Source organism: Solanum tuberosum, unplaced genomic scaffold, assembly GCF_000226075.1.
Source record: "Solanum tuberosum cultivar DM 1-3 516 R44 unplaced genomic scaffold, SolTub_3.0 scf00278, whole genome shotgun sequence".
NCBI lineage: Eukaryota > Viridiplantae > Streptophyta > Magnoliopsida > Solanales > Solanaceae > Solanum > Solanum tuberosum.
This window is the reverse complement of record NW_006239215.1, coordinates 266,787-282,502: the sequence shown is the minus strand read 5'-3', so window position 1 is coordinate 282,502 and position 15,716 is coordinate 266,787. Positions and strand designations below refer to the sequence as shown.

The following is a 15,716-nucleotide window of genomic DNA, read 5'->3' as shown; positions in this document are numbered from 1 at the left end:
CCACGTGTCGTCACGTGGTTCTGCCACGTCACCGCCGCGTCAAAATTCTACAACCCTTCAAACTTAAGTTTCGATGTTTCGGACTCGTTCGGAGTCGGAAAAATACAAACCATATATGGAATCTGATTGGAAACGATATTTCGAACTCAACGGTGAAGGCAGAATTTCCATTTGGAGATTGCTTCTATGAAAGGTGGGTCCCACACCCAGTATCATTTGAGCCAAATTCCACAACTGCCATCTAAAACCTCGAGAAGTGAACAAAGGGTCGTTCTAGACCAAAATTGATCTTCCGAAGCTAAACTAGCTGTCAGAATTTTCATCTGAGCACGACTTCCAAGAAGGTTGACCAAAGTCAAATTTTCAAGTTATAAAATCTCCAAAACAGGGAAACGGGCCTAAAACCCAAACGAACGATCAGGCGACCGAACAGTTAGTGCCAGCAAGTCATAAATGACTTGGGGTCGCTACAGGAATGCTCTATACGAGGGAAAGAATTCTTTAATTTAAAAATGACCTGGAGGGTCATTACACTTAGAAATCAATAAAATGGGATAATTGATTTAAATGTTGAACTTTGTTTATGAAGGAAAGTTTTTATCTTTCCATTATGAAAATTATGAATAACTAATCATAGAGTTCTTTTGAGTACAATTCTCTTTTAGATTACTAAACTTTTCCTTAATCTCTTAATCAGTGCAACTTGAAAATATATTGATACTGGTGCAAAATCCCAGCCTAAGGCTAACAACTAGAAATAATGAATGGTGTCTAGCCTTATATAATGACTGTATCATTATTTCATTTCCCTTTAACTTTGTGTTATGATCATACCAAGATAGAATCTCTTCATTGTCTCCATTAGTGATATTAAATGTTGAAATTGAGACTCAAAACTATTCATTTGTTAAATGTTTTCCTGGAATAAGAAAATATTTGTGCAATAAGTAAAATCACTCTAACTTCTTCTTTATGACTTATTATTTCAGTTTGTTTAGTTGAAAGTGGTTCACTTGCTTTTTGAAGGTACCTCGAACCCTTTCCATATATTATCGGTTTGAAATGGAAAAGATTGAGTTTGGGACTACAACTCCTTCTCAGTTGGAACAATGAATTCAGGTGTACTTGTGATGTCTGCTTTGGATACAAACATATTTTTTGTTATATGTTCTCTAAAAGTATTTAAATATGAATAGTTCTAGTAGACAATGTATTTAGGTATTCTGCATATATTATAGATTAAAGTATCTATTAAGCACATTGATGGCTAAATAGACGTGATTCTAGACTTGAATTGTATGAATTTGTATTCTCTTTAATGTGGTGTGATATAGCTTGTGTGCATTGACTGTGAACATCGTGATGAGACATGTGCTAATGTTATAAAACGGATTGGAAATGGTTCCGGCTAGTGATGTGAATATAAAGCCGATCGAAAAGGGATCCGGCTAGTGATGTGATAAAAATCTCATGAGAAATGGTTCCTTCTAGTGATGTGATATAAAGATAATGGGAAATGGTTCCGACTAGTGAGGTGATATAAAGCCTATGGAAATGGCTGCGGCTAGTGATGTGATATAAAATCGAGGGAAAATGATTTCAGCTAGTGATGTGATACAAAACCGATGGGAAATAGTTTCAGCTAGTGATATTGTGCCGATAGGAAATGATTCCAGCAAGATATTGATCATTGATACTTGATGTATTTGATGCTTATGTGTGAGTTACTTGATGATTGTGATTGATGCACTTGTTACGTGTAACTAAAATACATGACATTGGGGTTGACTTATTTGATTGTTGAATTGTGAAGATTACACTGTGAATATAAGGCTTTGTGAGCCGTGTATCTTAGAATTGCTATATTTGGCTGATTTCTGTACAGGTTGTAGTTTAAAGAGGTTCGATTGGAGCGTAAGGGGTATTCAATTTCTAGCTAGCTGCTTTGTTTTGTAGGTCACCTATTGGGTACCGTGTTGTTGGTACTCACCCCTTACTTCTACACATGTGTAGGTTCCGAGTCCGGACCCTTGTGATCTTCTTCTTCTGCTGCTCATGACAGTCAAGACTCAATGAAGGATCTGAGAGCTAGCTACTTATCGTCCTGGCGGGCCCTCTTTTCCTTTTCTTTTAATCTTTGGTCTACTTGAGAAACAAAGACTGAGACTTGTATTTATCTTCCGCCTTTGTATTTTTCGTGCTTTACTGTTTTCCACATTTTCTTTTTTTCGTTCAGTTGAGGCTACCTTGTCTTTGTAGGAATGGATAAGTGTCATCACGTCCATTTCTGAATCGTGAGAGTATCATTAGCCTATCCCATCAATATTTGTTCAATGAGAATATCTTCATAGTGCAAGTGTCATTATTCCCCTAGGGATAGACGCTGCCACATTCAAAATAAAACAAGGTGTGTATGTTATCCTGTAGGCGGAAGGACTATTGGTGTAATACATATGTGCAATAAACTTTGGGGTCATTGGGATTAGTTCTTATCGTTGTGTGAATTGTCATACAACAAAAGTTATAACTCTAGTATTGATATAACACCATTTGAGGCACTTCATGGAAGAAGGTGTAAATCGTTTATAGGGTGATTTTAGACAGATGATGTGAAGGCCTTAGGGGTTGACTTTGTAAAGGAAGCATACTTAATGAAACTTCACCACAAGTGCAGAGCCAAGCTTTGATCACAATCGTGGATCTATAGGAACTTGCGACTCACAGCTTAAAAACGATGAATTTTATGTATATAGAAGATTTGTGGATCTCTAGTGAAGAGAAGAACCACAGTAAGTACATTTAATTATTTTATTTTTTAAAAAAGCACTGCTAATAATTTATAAGGAAAATTACATTTCAACAAAATTAATTTTAAAAATTATTCTAATTAGTTGGGTGACTTTCTAAGGATGATATCAATAGTTGAACTGGGTGACTTTCTAAGTCAAATACTAATAGTGACTGATTTTTGAGTTATAAATCAAAGTTGACTAACTTTCTAAGTGAGCTACTAGAAGTTGGGTAACTTTTGTTTATTAAACAAACTTGAGTGACTTTTTAAGTGAATTATTCTAAGCTAAGTGACTTTTATATTATAAAACAAAGTTGAGTGACTTTCTAAGTGGAATATTCAACGTTGAATGACAATCTGAGATATCAACTCATCATTTTAATAAATTATATTTCATTATTATATTATTATACTTAGTGCCCATTTGACCATCCGATATGAAATCATAATTTGAAATCACGATATAAATTATGAGATGTAGTTGAAGTTTTATTTGGAAATGCAATTTGGACATTCTATGTTGTACGTTTTTTCATAAACCTAAAAATCTCATAAGTTTTAAAACTATTAAAATGATCTCAATTCTTTTTACAATCTTACCAAATAAGCAAAAGTTTATAAAATCACATAATATACTATCACAAAGCTATTCTAAAAAATAACAACATTTATTGATCAAACTGTAATTCAACAAAAAAAAATAAACATAAGTTGTAGTGTCTGGTCTTTAATATAATGCTCTCACATACTACATACAATATTCTCACGTTGAACTCGCATTTCTCGATTGTCTAACTGATTGTTACTTGCAATGGTGTCAATGAGCCACTCAACAGGAGCAAAGTACACAAATATTTAATTTTAGTTGTGTAGAAAAAAAAAAGAAGAATAAGAGGTTCAAAATTTTCGTTGTTTTAAAATGAGACCTCTATTTATAGACAAAAAAGGGTAGTGTGAACAAATGTTTATTGTGCATTATCGGAAAGTTTACAACTACATGGAAAGATGCAACCCTTAGGAAAGGTCACAACCTTTCATAAAAGCCACTACTTTTCATTAAAGTCGCAACTCTTTATTAAAGTCGCAATTTTTTTTATAAAAGTAACAATTTTTCATAAAAGTTGCAACTTTTCATTAAAGTCGCAACTTTCCATAAAAGTTGCAATTTTTCATGAAAGGGGAAGGGTAGTATTTGCAATAAATAAATTAAAAGGGAATTCTTGTTTGTGGTGGCACCACATAGGCGGGCCTAGGGTTATCTTATATATATATATATATATATATATATATAATATGTTTTGTGTTGGTGAGAATAATCTATATATGAGATATAAGTGGTTTAAAAGTTATGATATGAATTATAAATTTCATTTATCTATGAAATAAATTGTTAGTAGATATAAATGTGAGATATTTTTTATAAAATATAAATTTATTTGTAGGTCAACTTTAAATTTGAAAAACTCATATCATGATCAGCATGAAATCGCATGTCTAAACGTTGATTTCATGTCGTGATTTTATATCACGATACGAAATCGCATATCCAAACACGTCCTTAAAGGGAAAGCCCCTAGCTAAGATATTGAAAGAAAAAAACCTATTAAAGTTTAGTGATTGTAATACCCTTTCTAAAACGAAATAAATTTTTTCTTCACAACCCTTATAGACTAAATTAATCATTAATAGTAATAATGCTAAAAAAACGTAACAAATTTTTTTTCACAGGCCACATTAAAAGTAAATATACATTATATTATAAGTAATTAACAAATATTATAGCATATTCATGGTATGAATACGATAGGGCAAAATCATTGATATCATTCATACAATACATTCATTGTATGATTACAAAAAGGGAAAAAGGCACATTCATGATTATTCAATTTAGGTCATCCAATTAATGTATAAATGAATTGTATTTTTTTTCTTTTGTGGGGATATTTTTTAATCCCTTTTGTCGACTTAATATACAATGTGTTTGTTACTTGAAAAGTTACATAGAATTTTTGAGAATTTCAAACAAGTAATATTAAGGAGGTTTGAAAGACTTCCAATGTGCTTTTATTATTTCTAAGCTATATGTAGCTCACTTGATTGATTTTTCCACAACATGACTTTTACAACTAGTTTCTTACATTTGTTGTATATGTTTTTGTCCCTCTGGCCTCCATCTAATAGCTTGTCTTAAATCATTTATGGTAGACCAAGATATAACAAAAACATGCATATGAAGTCAAGATTAGTCGAATTAAATGTTTCAGGATAAAGAAATGGTTCAAATCCCGAGGATTAGTTTAATATAAATAATTCTTTAATAGATACTCTTCTTTTTTTAAAATTCATAAATCGGGTCTTTTAAAATATTTTTTCACAATCAAAGAAATGAACTAAACCTGGCCCATCTCAACAATAGAAAGAAATATAAACAATAAAAGGAAAGTCTACAAAGTTTTTGAAGGGTTTCTTGACAGATTTTTCCTCTTCTCATCCCTTTTTGTCATCGCCGCCACATTGACCTACTCCTCTGGTGGGTCAGGCGTCCTTGAGGTGAAAAGATCTAGGCTATGGTTGGTCGGAGCTGGGTTCACACAACATCATTGAGAGTCTCAAATTTCTTCTGAGCTCAGGTAAGGAGACCTTATTCTTTTGTATTCAATTCTTGTGTGAGTTGCTTTATCTTTTTAATGCTTTAGTTTGTTTGATTTGATCATGATGTGTGTAATCTTGTTCCAGTACTAATGAAGGTATCAACTTTACCTTCTTTTTCTCAAATATATCATAATCGTCTTCAAGTACATCTCCTAAGGTTTTAGATAATTTACCATTAATCAAGTTTTTTATTTGATGGCTAATCTCATATGGACATTAATATTACCATCTAAAAGTTAGACTACTGGAATGTATGCATCCACTAGTGATCGTTGGACCAGGTCCTTTGATAGAGTAATAGTGCGGAAACTAAATAGCTCAAGTTAAATCAGGCACAAGTGTTTTACGTGGAAATCTCTTTGCTCAAGGGAGTAAAACCATGATTTGTCACACAGGATTTTCAACTGCTTTCACTAATCTCAAGCAAAAGTGAATATATATTCCAACTATAACAATGAAACTAAACTCTTAAACTCACACAAAGTAATATCTCTATACCTACTGAGCAAAAGTAATGCATCCATTTGCCCACTGTATTAACTACCACGAATTAATATAGACTTCAACACCTAAGACACACAATTAACTCTAATTGTGTTCGCACAACAATACACAAAGGTTTCGAAACGTTTCTTTATGAATGTGAAACAAATCCTACAAGTTTAGCACTATACAAGCATTCAACAACACCAACAGATAAAGATTGTTCTTCTTTAGTCTATCAAGTCCCTTGTTGTATCAGTTCTTTTATGCCTGAGTTCTTGAGAAGAAATTTGCTCTTGCTTTGAATGAATGAATGTAAAGTTGTTTGTTACTTTAAATATATCAATAAACAAGGAGAGTTATTGACCAATGAACAAACAACCTTGTCCGCTCCTATTGGTAAAGTACGCTGACCTGCTCACCAACCAGCTGACACGACAACTTTACAGTTGTATATCATCTTGAACCTGGTTGAGAACACTCTGCTAGGGACCTAATCCCTAATTTGTGAGGATTATCAAAACACCTAGAATTCAACAATTTCCCATTTTTGATGATGACAAACAAACATCCTTCTCACATTGAGTGTATTCATTCATTCCCATATCACCATGCCCACCCGTTACTAAAAGTCATTCATTCCCCTATCATCATGCCCACCTGTTACATTTAGCAATATATACAAACGAATTCCCCCTTTTGACATCATTGAAAAGGTAAGGAGTATACATACACAAGCGATATACAAAGTAGTAAGGAATTCTGAGCCATAGGCAGCACAGTACATGAACAAACAAGGAAAGTAGAGAAAACAAAGACAAAACGAATAGGGCAATGTCATTTTGGATTAGTGTATCACAAAACTAGCTATTTCGTACCACCAACACAAATACATTGTCATTACAACATTGTCAGGAAGCAAAACCAAGAAGAAAAGAAGACATACAGTTTAGGACGGAGGGGGACGAGGAGAAAAGGACTGCAACAAGATGTTCAATCGAGAATTAGCATCAGTGTGCGCCTGAAGAAGATGCTTGGTAAGGGACTTGACCTTCTCACTCAGTGAGGAATTTGATTCTACCAGTTGAGCATTGTCAGCCTTCAACCTGTCGATTTCCTCCTTCGCCATAGTGCTGGTACCAGGTCCTTGAGATTTTGCCTGTTGAAGGAGGATCTTGAGTCGAGAAATCTCTACATTCTTAGCCCCTAGAAGAGTAGTGAAATCGTCCATTTCACGTTTAAGAGTTTCTTGCTTTTCAAGGAGTTCAGAAACCTATCACCACCTTTCCCTCCACACATTATACTCAATAAGTATGGCTATAGAGAAAGTTTGTTTGATAATACATGCTACCCCTCTACCAATGGGCATCTCAAAATGATCAAAAACCAAGTTCAGAAGGTATCCATAAGCTATCCCATGCTTTGAATTCTTCCATGGCATTATCTGATGCATGTGTTCAAGCATGATTATGGGAAGATTTATTGCTTCAAGTTCATCCAATTTTTCCATGAGGAAAAGGTCTACCTAAGAGGCCACTGTTCGCTTTTCAGTTATCAGCGAGAGTACCTTATTGTCAAAATAAAAGAATAGTTGATCCTCTCCCTTGAGAAATTTCATAGGAAACCCAACACACTTCATGTTACCATATTTCGTAGCCCGTTGAACATACTTAGTAGAAGGCTTGCATCCTTCAACAGACTGGATTCCTTTGCAGGGTACCCCTAAGATTATGCCCAAAACTTCTTCACTTGAAGTGGTCTCTACTGCATGAACAACTTTACTGATTCCACCATCTTCGAGAAGATTCATATTATAGTAAAACTCACATACCTAAGGCTCATGTAGATATGGCGCAAGACATTTGAACAGATATTCCTAGCTTTGCAACGCAACAAAATCAAATAGGGAACACATTCCAGGTTCAGTCAGAATCTTAGGATCAAACACCTTACCATTTACTACCTTCTGCTTCTCAAGCTCTGCAATTATTTCTTCCTTGGTTAATACCTTTTCTTCCTCCTTTGTTTTTGCAGATGAACCAGGTCCCATAACAGGCTCAGGCTTAGAAGAAGCCTTTTTCGTTACACGAGCCTTCTTTGCTGGTGATTTTTTGTTTGCTCTTGTGATCCTTGGAACTTTTTCACGTTGTTCCTCCACTTCATTTTGAATTTTGGCTACAGCTCTCACGATGTCCTCAGACTAAATTTCACTAGACCCTCCATCTTGGGACAACACTATGGGGTTCACAACAGGCGTAATATCAGCTTTTCTTTCACTACGATATCGTATTGTTTGAGCCTTATATGCAATCATGGCATTAATCATCAACTTTTGTGTGATTTCCCTTGTGAAATACTTCTGATCACCATTTTTGGAGGAAGACTCCACCAACTTCCCTTTCCATTTTCCCTTCTTTTTGCGCTCAGATTCACTAGGTCCTTCAAAACTTTTGGCTTCAATATCCAAACCAGTCCCTTCAATGTCAGCAGTGGTTGCTTCAGAGTATGTGCTCCTCTAACTCCTTTCCTCATCCAAGACAGAGAAATAGCGTCATCATTTTTCACATATTCCCTTTGACCAGCATCAGTAGGTGCAACAATATCAGAGGTTTTATCAAACACGGGCTTAGATTTATTTAGGACCGAATCTGGTGACTTACATTCAGCCTCAGATAAAGGTGGCTCAATAACTCTTTTTCAAGAAGCCAAACTCTGCACAAGCCACTCCTCTTATGTGGCTAAAATGTTAGATTCTGTTTCTTCTCCCTGAGGTAAGTCTCCATCAAACAAACTTTCAGACATCATTGAGGAAATTGGGCATGGTTTAGAAGTGGCATCAAGATCTTCAGTTGGCACAACACTAGTAGGCTTAACCACTGACTATGCTTCAGAATTTAGGGAATTTTTACCCGATAAAACTATAGTGGAAGAACAAGGGAAACCGTAAACAAGATTAACTAAGGACTGATGCACGACTTCAATTTGTGGCATAGTAGATTCACCGGTTTCTCCCATTCCACACATGGGAGTAGAGGGAGAGGGATCCGTAGAAGGAGTTGAGAACTGGAAGGGATTAGATTTTACCATTTCTGGAGAGAGAGGATTTGTTGAGGGAGACGAGGGATTTGACATCTTCTGAGAATGAAAAGAAGATTTTTTTTATTTAAAGAGAGAGGTCTTATTTCTTAGACACAAGAAAGATTTGAAATAACAAGCCTATTTATCATTGCTATCAATTCCCTTAACAGAAGCAACCCTTGATTTTTTTCAAACTGAAAAGACGTCTATAACTTTTATAGGAAATAGGGCAATGATGTGTGGAAATGAAAGTTGTCCAATAACTCAATAAAGTAGAGTGATACTGACCTTGCAAGAGGACCTGGTCCCTTGCTATAGAAAGTCCTAACCATCATGACTAAATCTTCTCTTTAGCTAGAATGCCATGAGTGTATACCTGTAGTAAGACAAAAGTAGTGAATTCATAAATAGTAAGCAATAACACAAGTGTAGATACCTGGCCTCCTTAGCTTAGTCAATGTGGAGGCTGCTTGCAAATTTGCTGAGAAATTAGTGTAGTTTGTGCATTCCCAAACTCAATTTGTTCTTGACAAAATGTTCCTTACTTAGTGTTTTGGTAAAGATGTCAGCTATTTGGTCCTATATTTTGCAGAATCTCATCACCACATTCCCTTTATTAACATTCTCTCGAAGGAAATGATGTCTCACATCAATGTGCTTGGTTCTCTTATGTTTGACTAGATTTTTTGCCCATGTTCATTGCGCTTGTATTGTCACACATAAGAGGAATTGTGTCAGTGAGAACACAAACATCTTCAAGCAGTTGTTCGATCCATATGAGTTGAACACAACACGAAGCAGCAACTACAGACTCGGCTTTAGTTGTATACAAAGCTACTTAGTTTTGCTTCTTTGTATCCCATGAAATAAGTGATGACCCTACAAAACGAGTCAATCCTAAGGTGTTTAGAAAACCTGCATAATCAACATCAGCATATCCAACTAAGTTAAAAGAATCTTCTGAAGGATAAAATAGGACTACATCCTAAGAACCCTTTAAATATCATAGAATATTTTTTGCTACCTTCAGGTGTGATTCCTTTGGAGCTGCTTGAAATATAGTACACATCCCCATGCTAAAGACAATATCTGGCTTGATTACAGTAAGATAGAGGAGAGATCCAATGATTCCTCTATACATTGTTTCATTTACGTCAATGCCTACCTCATCACAGCCAAGTTTGTTACTCATTATCATGGGTGTATAAATTATCTTGGCCTCCTGCATATTGAACCTTCTGAGCAGCTCGTTGATATATTTTTCTTGACAAATAGAAGGGCCTTGAGGAAACTGTCTAATCTGCAAACCTAGGAAATAGGTGAGTTCCCTGTATCATACTCATCTAAAATTCAGTTCCTATTAGTGCTGCAAACTCTTTTGAATGAGCATCTGAAGTAGCTCAGAATATTATGTCATCCACATATATTTGTGCTATAAGAAGCTCCTTTCCTCTTGACTTCAAGAATAAAGTGTTGTCAATTTTTTCTCTTTTGAAACTATTTTCAAGAAGAAATTTTGATAGATGTTTATACCAAGCTCTAGGAGCTTGCTTTAGGACATACAAGGCTTTATCTAATTTCAGCACATGATTTGGCGAGTCAAGATCTTCAAACCCTAGAGGCTGCTTAACATAGACTTCGTCCTTCGAATATCCATTTAGAAAAGAACTTTTAAAGTCCATCTGGAACAGTTTGAACCCCATATGTGTAGCAAAAGCAATTAGGATTCTGATTTCTTCAATCTTTGCCATTGGGGCAAAAGTCTCATCATAATCAATTCCTTCTTCTTGATTGTATCCATGAACCACTAGTCTTGAATTATTCTTTGTGATAGTCCCATGTTCATCCAACTTATTTATGGACACCCATATGGTCCCAATAATGGTTCTGTTGAGAGGTGTGGGACTAAGTGCCACACTTTACTTCTTTCAAACTGATGAAGCTCCTCCTGCAATGAGTTCACCCTGTCAGCATCCTTCAGAGCTTCTTTGATGTTCTCAGGTTCAATAGTGGAGATGAAAGCAGAAAATGCAACTAGATTTCTAGTCTTTGATCTAGTGTGCAATGCGGATTCCAATGGAGAGACAAGATTGTCCAAGGAATTAGAAGACTGATGTTTCCACCCTGACTTCCTCATAGTCTCTTTGTTGGCTTCAACAACTTGTTCCCCTTCTTTAGAACTTTCTTTGTTGGTTCTTCTCTTTTAGGAGCATCTGAGACAATAGAAGGACCAGGTTCTTCTGTAGCTTCTGCATCATTTTCTTCATTTGGAACCTTATCCACCATAGTCTTGCACCAGACTATCTCTTTGAATTTGCATTAGTTTTTCATGTTCAAGATCATCCTTGTCTTCAATGTTGTTCATTTCACCAGATTCATTGAAGATAACATGAACACTTTCCTCTATGCACAGAGTTCTCTTGTTGTAGACTATGTATGCCTTGCTTGTCGAGGAGTACCCCACAAAGACTCCTTCATCACTCTTTGGATTGAATTTTCCAAGATCATTCATCCCGTTGTTCATCACAAAGCACTTGCAGCCAAAAGCCTTCAGATAACTGAGTGATGGTTTTCTTCCATTCAACAACTCATATGGAGATTTCTTGAGCAATGGTTTTCTTCCATTCAACAACTCATATGGATTTTTCTTGAGCACTGATCTGATGAGACATCTATTGGTAATATCACAAGATGTATTTACCGCTTCTGACCAAAAATTCATTGCAAGACCTTAATTAATAAGCATCATTCAATCAATATCCATTAAGGTTATGTTCTTTTTCTCAACAACCCCATTTTGCTGAGGATTTCTATGAGCAGAAAAGTTATGATGAATTCCATGGTCAGACGTAAAACCCTTTGATTTGGGTATTTTTGAACTCTGTACCATGGTCTGATCTGACACCTACAATCTTGCAATTCAGCTTCATCTAGATCATTTTCACAAAGATAATTAATACCTCAGTTGTTTCATCCTTTGTTTGCATGAACATGTTCCAGATGAACCTCGAAAAGTCATCGACAACCACCAAAATGTATTTCTTCCCACCCCTGTTTTGAATTATCACAGGCCCACACAAGTCCATTTGAAGAATTTCTAGTGGCCTGGTTGTACTGATACCTTTATTTTTCTTAAAAGAAGACCTCGTTTACTTTTTCTTAAAATAAGACCTCGTTTACTTACCTCTTACGCAAGCATCACCGATTTTGTTCTCTACAAATTTCAGCTTGATTAAGCCATAGACCAGGTTCCTGAAACCAACTTATTCAACGATGAGAAGCTTACATGTCCTAACCTTTTGTGCCACAAATCAACTCTATAACGCTGAGCACTCAGGCATGTGAGATTATCTCCTTTTATATAAACAAGGTCCACAACATACATATTATTAAACCTTTTAGCTATAAGAATAACTTCTATCGAAGTAAGATTAGTGACGAAGCATTAATTTCACAAAAATCTCACTTCATTTTCTTTATCTCAAATCTGAGACACACTGAGAATGTTGTATTTTAACCCATTCAAATACTACACATTATTTATGGGGTGTTCCACGGATCTCCCAATCTTCCCAATGCCAAGGATGAACCCTTTCTTTCCATTTCCAAATGACACACCACCACCTTAGTGTGCTCCACAGAAAGGAAGTGATGAGTTTCTTCAGTCATATGCTTTGACCAACCACTGTCCATGAGCCAGCATTGACTGTTTCCTCCCTTATGCAAAAAGAATCACTTGTTATATTTAGGAGCCCACATAAGATGGAGTTCCCAAACACTATCACGAGGGTTGATGAGAAACCTCCCCGTCCATGGTGACAAAGAGTTCTGACTTAAACGATATCTACGACTAGTTTCTTTCCTTTTCTCAAATTTAAAGAAATTTGCTTGATTTTCTTTGGTCTTTTTCAAGGATTCACAGTTTCTTTTCAAGTGACCATTTCTGCCACAGTGAGTGCATAAAAAGTTATCAGAGGTAGACATGTACTTGCTATGAGGGTTATAAGGGGGTTCTATCTTTTGACAACCTAAACCTTTACCACTATTAATTTCTGATTTGCCAAGTTAGAAAGAATCTTTTAAGAATCATTCCATTTCAAAGATTGATTTAGCTCATTTTTAACTTGACTTAATTCCCTTACTAGCTATGAATTTCTTTCAAGGGCGGCAACTAGTTTGGACTTAGAATTTTTTAGACTCTCCTCTATATCAAGCTGAAAACTATTGAGCTTCATTTTTCCATTCTTAGAGGTTTCTAGTTCTTTCTTATGTTAACAACCCGCAGTCTCCAGAATACTCAGCCTAACATTCATTTCAGACATCTGAGAAATAAGGGCTGACTTTTCATCTTGACAAAGATCAAGGTTTTCACTTAAGACTATTTTTTTGTTTGTTAATTCATCTACTGAGTTGATTAACACAATTGCAAGTTTTCTAAACCTTTTAATGGACAGGGTGGCTATGTCACCCTTAAGGTCAAGACGTGTTACCTCTTCCTTGTCATCCTCATCGTTAGTCTTTTCCATCAATAAGAAGATGGAGTTGAATATGTCATCATAGTCCTTGACTGCCATCATAGAGAAATCTTTATGGTGTTCTCCCTTTTCAGAATTACTAAAGGTGTTTCCCCCATATTGCAAAGGCCTTCTTCACCACTTGATGAGCATTAGCCTTTCTCTTAGCATGGTCAGGCACCTGGTCCCTTCTCCTTTCTTTGAAATCTTGAAATTCATGCTTATGGCTCTAACAGTCTCTCATAAAGTGCCCTGGATTTTTGCACTTATGACAGAGGTCATTTGTTTTTATTGTTTTGTTGTAGTTTTCCTTCTTTTGAAACCCTTCATGTTTTTTGACTATTTTTTTAAACCTTTTGGTCAAATAAGACATCTCATCTTCATCTACGGAGTTATCATTTTGAGATACCTTTTGTGGTACTGAATTCTCCTTCTTTCCTTTCCTCTTGGATCAATCTTGCAGATTGTTTAACTAATGGGTCTGCAAGTTCCAGATCAGCTCATCCATTGTGAGAATCTTTAGATCTCTGCCTTCAGAAACTGCATCCACCTTGCTTTCCCATGACTTACGAAGAACTCGAAGAATGTTTCAAACATGATTACTTGGGTGAATGGGTTTACCAAGACAGCTAAGTCCATTAGTACTAGAGGTAAATCTGAAGTGCATCTCGTGGATAGTTTCATCCTCCGTCATAATGAAATTTTCATATTGAGTTACCAGCATGTCCATCTTTGACTCATTGACCTGAGTTGTTCCTTCATGGGTTTTTCTTTAAGTAGTCCTATATTTCCTTAGCAGTCTCACATGTAGAAATCCTGTTATATTCATCTGCTCTGATTCCACAGACCAACAACTTCTTTGCTTTGAATTTTTTGTCGATTTTCTTCCTGTCTAATTTATCATACTCTCTTCTAAACTTGGGGGTCACTCGAGTTAGATCTCATTTCTTCATGTCCTTGGTGGGGATGTAATGACCATCAAATATTACATCACATGGCTCACTATCATTTGCCATGATGTAATCGTGCAGTCTAGTCTTCCACCACCCGAAGTACTGGCCATTCAAATGACGAGGACGTGTGGTAGATTGACCTTCTTCCAGTTTTGATGGAGCCGACATTCCTGCAGGATCTTTCCTCTTTGTGTTAACCAAATAAAAAGCCCATTCACTCTGATGCCAATTGTTGGAATGTATGTGTCCACAAGTGATCACTGGATCAGGTCCTTTGACAGTGTAATAGTGTGGAAAATGAATAGCTCAAGTGAAATAAGGGACAAGAGTTTTACGTGGAAACCTCCTAGCTCAATGGAGTAAAATCATGACCTGTCACAAATGATTTTCAACTGCTTTCACAAATCTCAAGCAAAAGTGAATACAGATTCCAACTACAACAATGAGACTAAACTCTTAATCTCACACTAAGTAATCCCTCTATTACTTACTGAGCCAAAGAAATTCTTCTATTGCCCAATATATTAATTACCATGAATTAATAAAGACTTCAACACATAAGACACACAATTAACTCTAACTGTGTTCTTACAACAATACACACAAAAGTTTTGAAACATTTCTGTATGAATGTGAAACATATCTTACAAGTTAAGCACAATACAAGCATTCAACAACAACACCAGATAAAGATTGCTCTTCTTTGGTCTATCAGGTTCCTTGTTGTATAAGTACTTTTATGCTTGAGTTCTTGAGAAGAAATTTTCTCTTGCTTTGAATGAATGTATGTAAAGTTGTTTGTTACTTTGAATTTATCAATCGATAAGGAGAGTTATTGACCAAGGAACAAACAATCTCGTCTACTCCTATTGGTGAAGTACGCTCACCTGCTCAACAACCAGCTGACACGACAGCTTTACATATCCTATTGAACCTGCACGAGAACACTCTGCAAGGAACCTGGTGCTTGCATTTGTGAGGATCATAAAACCACCTAGAATACAACATAGACCATCTGAAGTTTATACTAATTCTTTTGCTTTACTAATGCATTAACCTATTTGGTGTGTATTACTTTAATAAGTTGTTACATCATTCGGAAGGGTTTACTGATCTTGTAACTATTGTATCTTAGTTACAAGATCTGCTTTGCACTATAGTTGTCCCCCTACATATTCAAACCGAAGGAATACCTTAGTTATGGATCGACAAAAAATTAAAAGAACTAATAATATCATATTT

The 15,716-nt window shown here is 35.8% G+C and overlaps 1 protein-coding gene across 1 annotated transcript; it reads right to left on the bottom strand.

Moving 5' to 3' along the window:
* Nucleotides 1–9,913: 9,913 nt before the first annotated feature.
* Nucleotides 9,914–11,144, bottom strand: LOC107062977 (uncharacterized). The gene is made up of 3 exons (XM_015314308.1): nt 10,931–11,144; nt 10,032–10,315; nt 9,914–9,922 (listed from the first exon to the last, which is right to left on the bottom strand). Exons 1-3 carry the CDS (start codon nt 11,142–11,144, stop codon nt 9,914–9,916), a joined length of 507 nt encoding a protein of 168 aa, XP_015169794.1.
* Between the last annotated feature and the right edge of the window lie 4,572 nt (nt 11,145–15,716).

Coding starts and splice junctions, on each gene's coding strand:
- LOC107062977 (XM_015314308.1), bottom strand. CDS start 11,144: ATGAGGAAGTCAGGGTGGAAACATCAGTCTTCTAATTCCTTGGACAAT. Junction 10,316..10,930: donor GCTTCATCAGTTTGAAAGAA/GTAAAGTGTGGC, acceptor CCTATTTCCTAG/GTTTGCAGATTAGACAGTTT.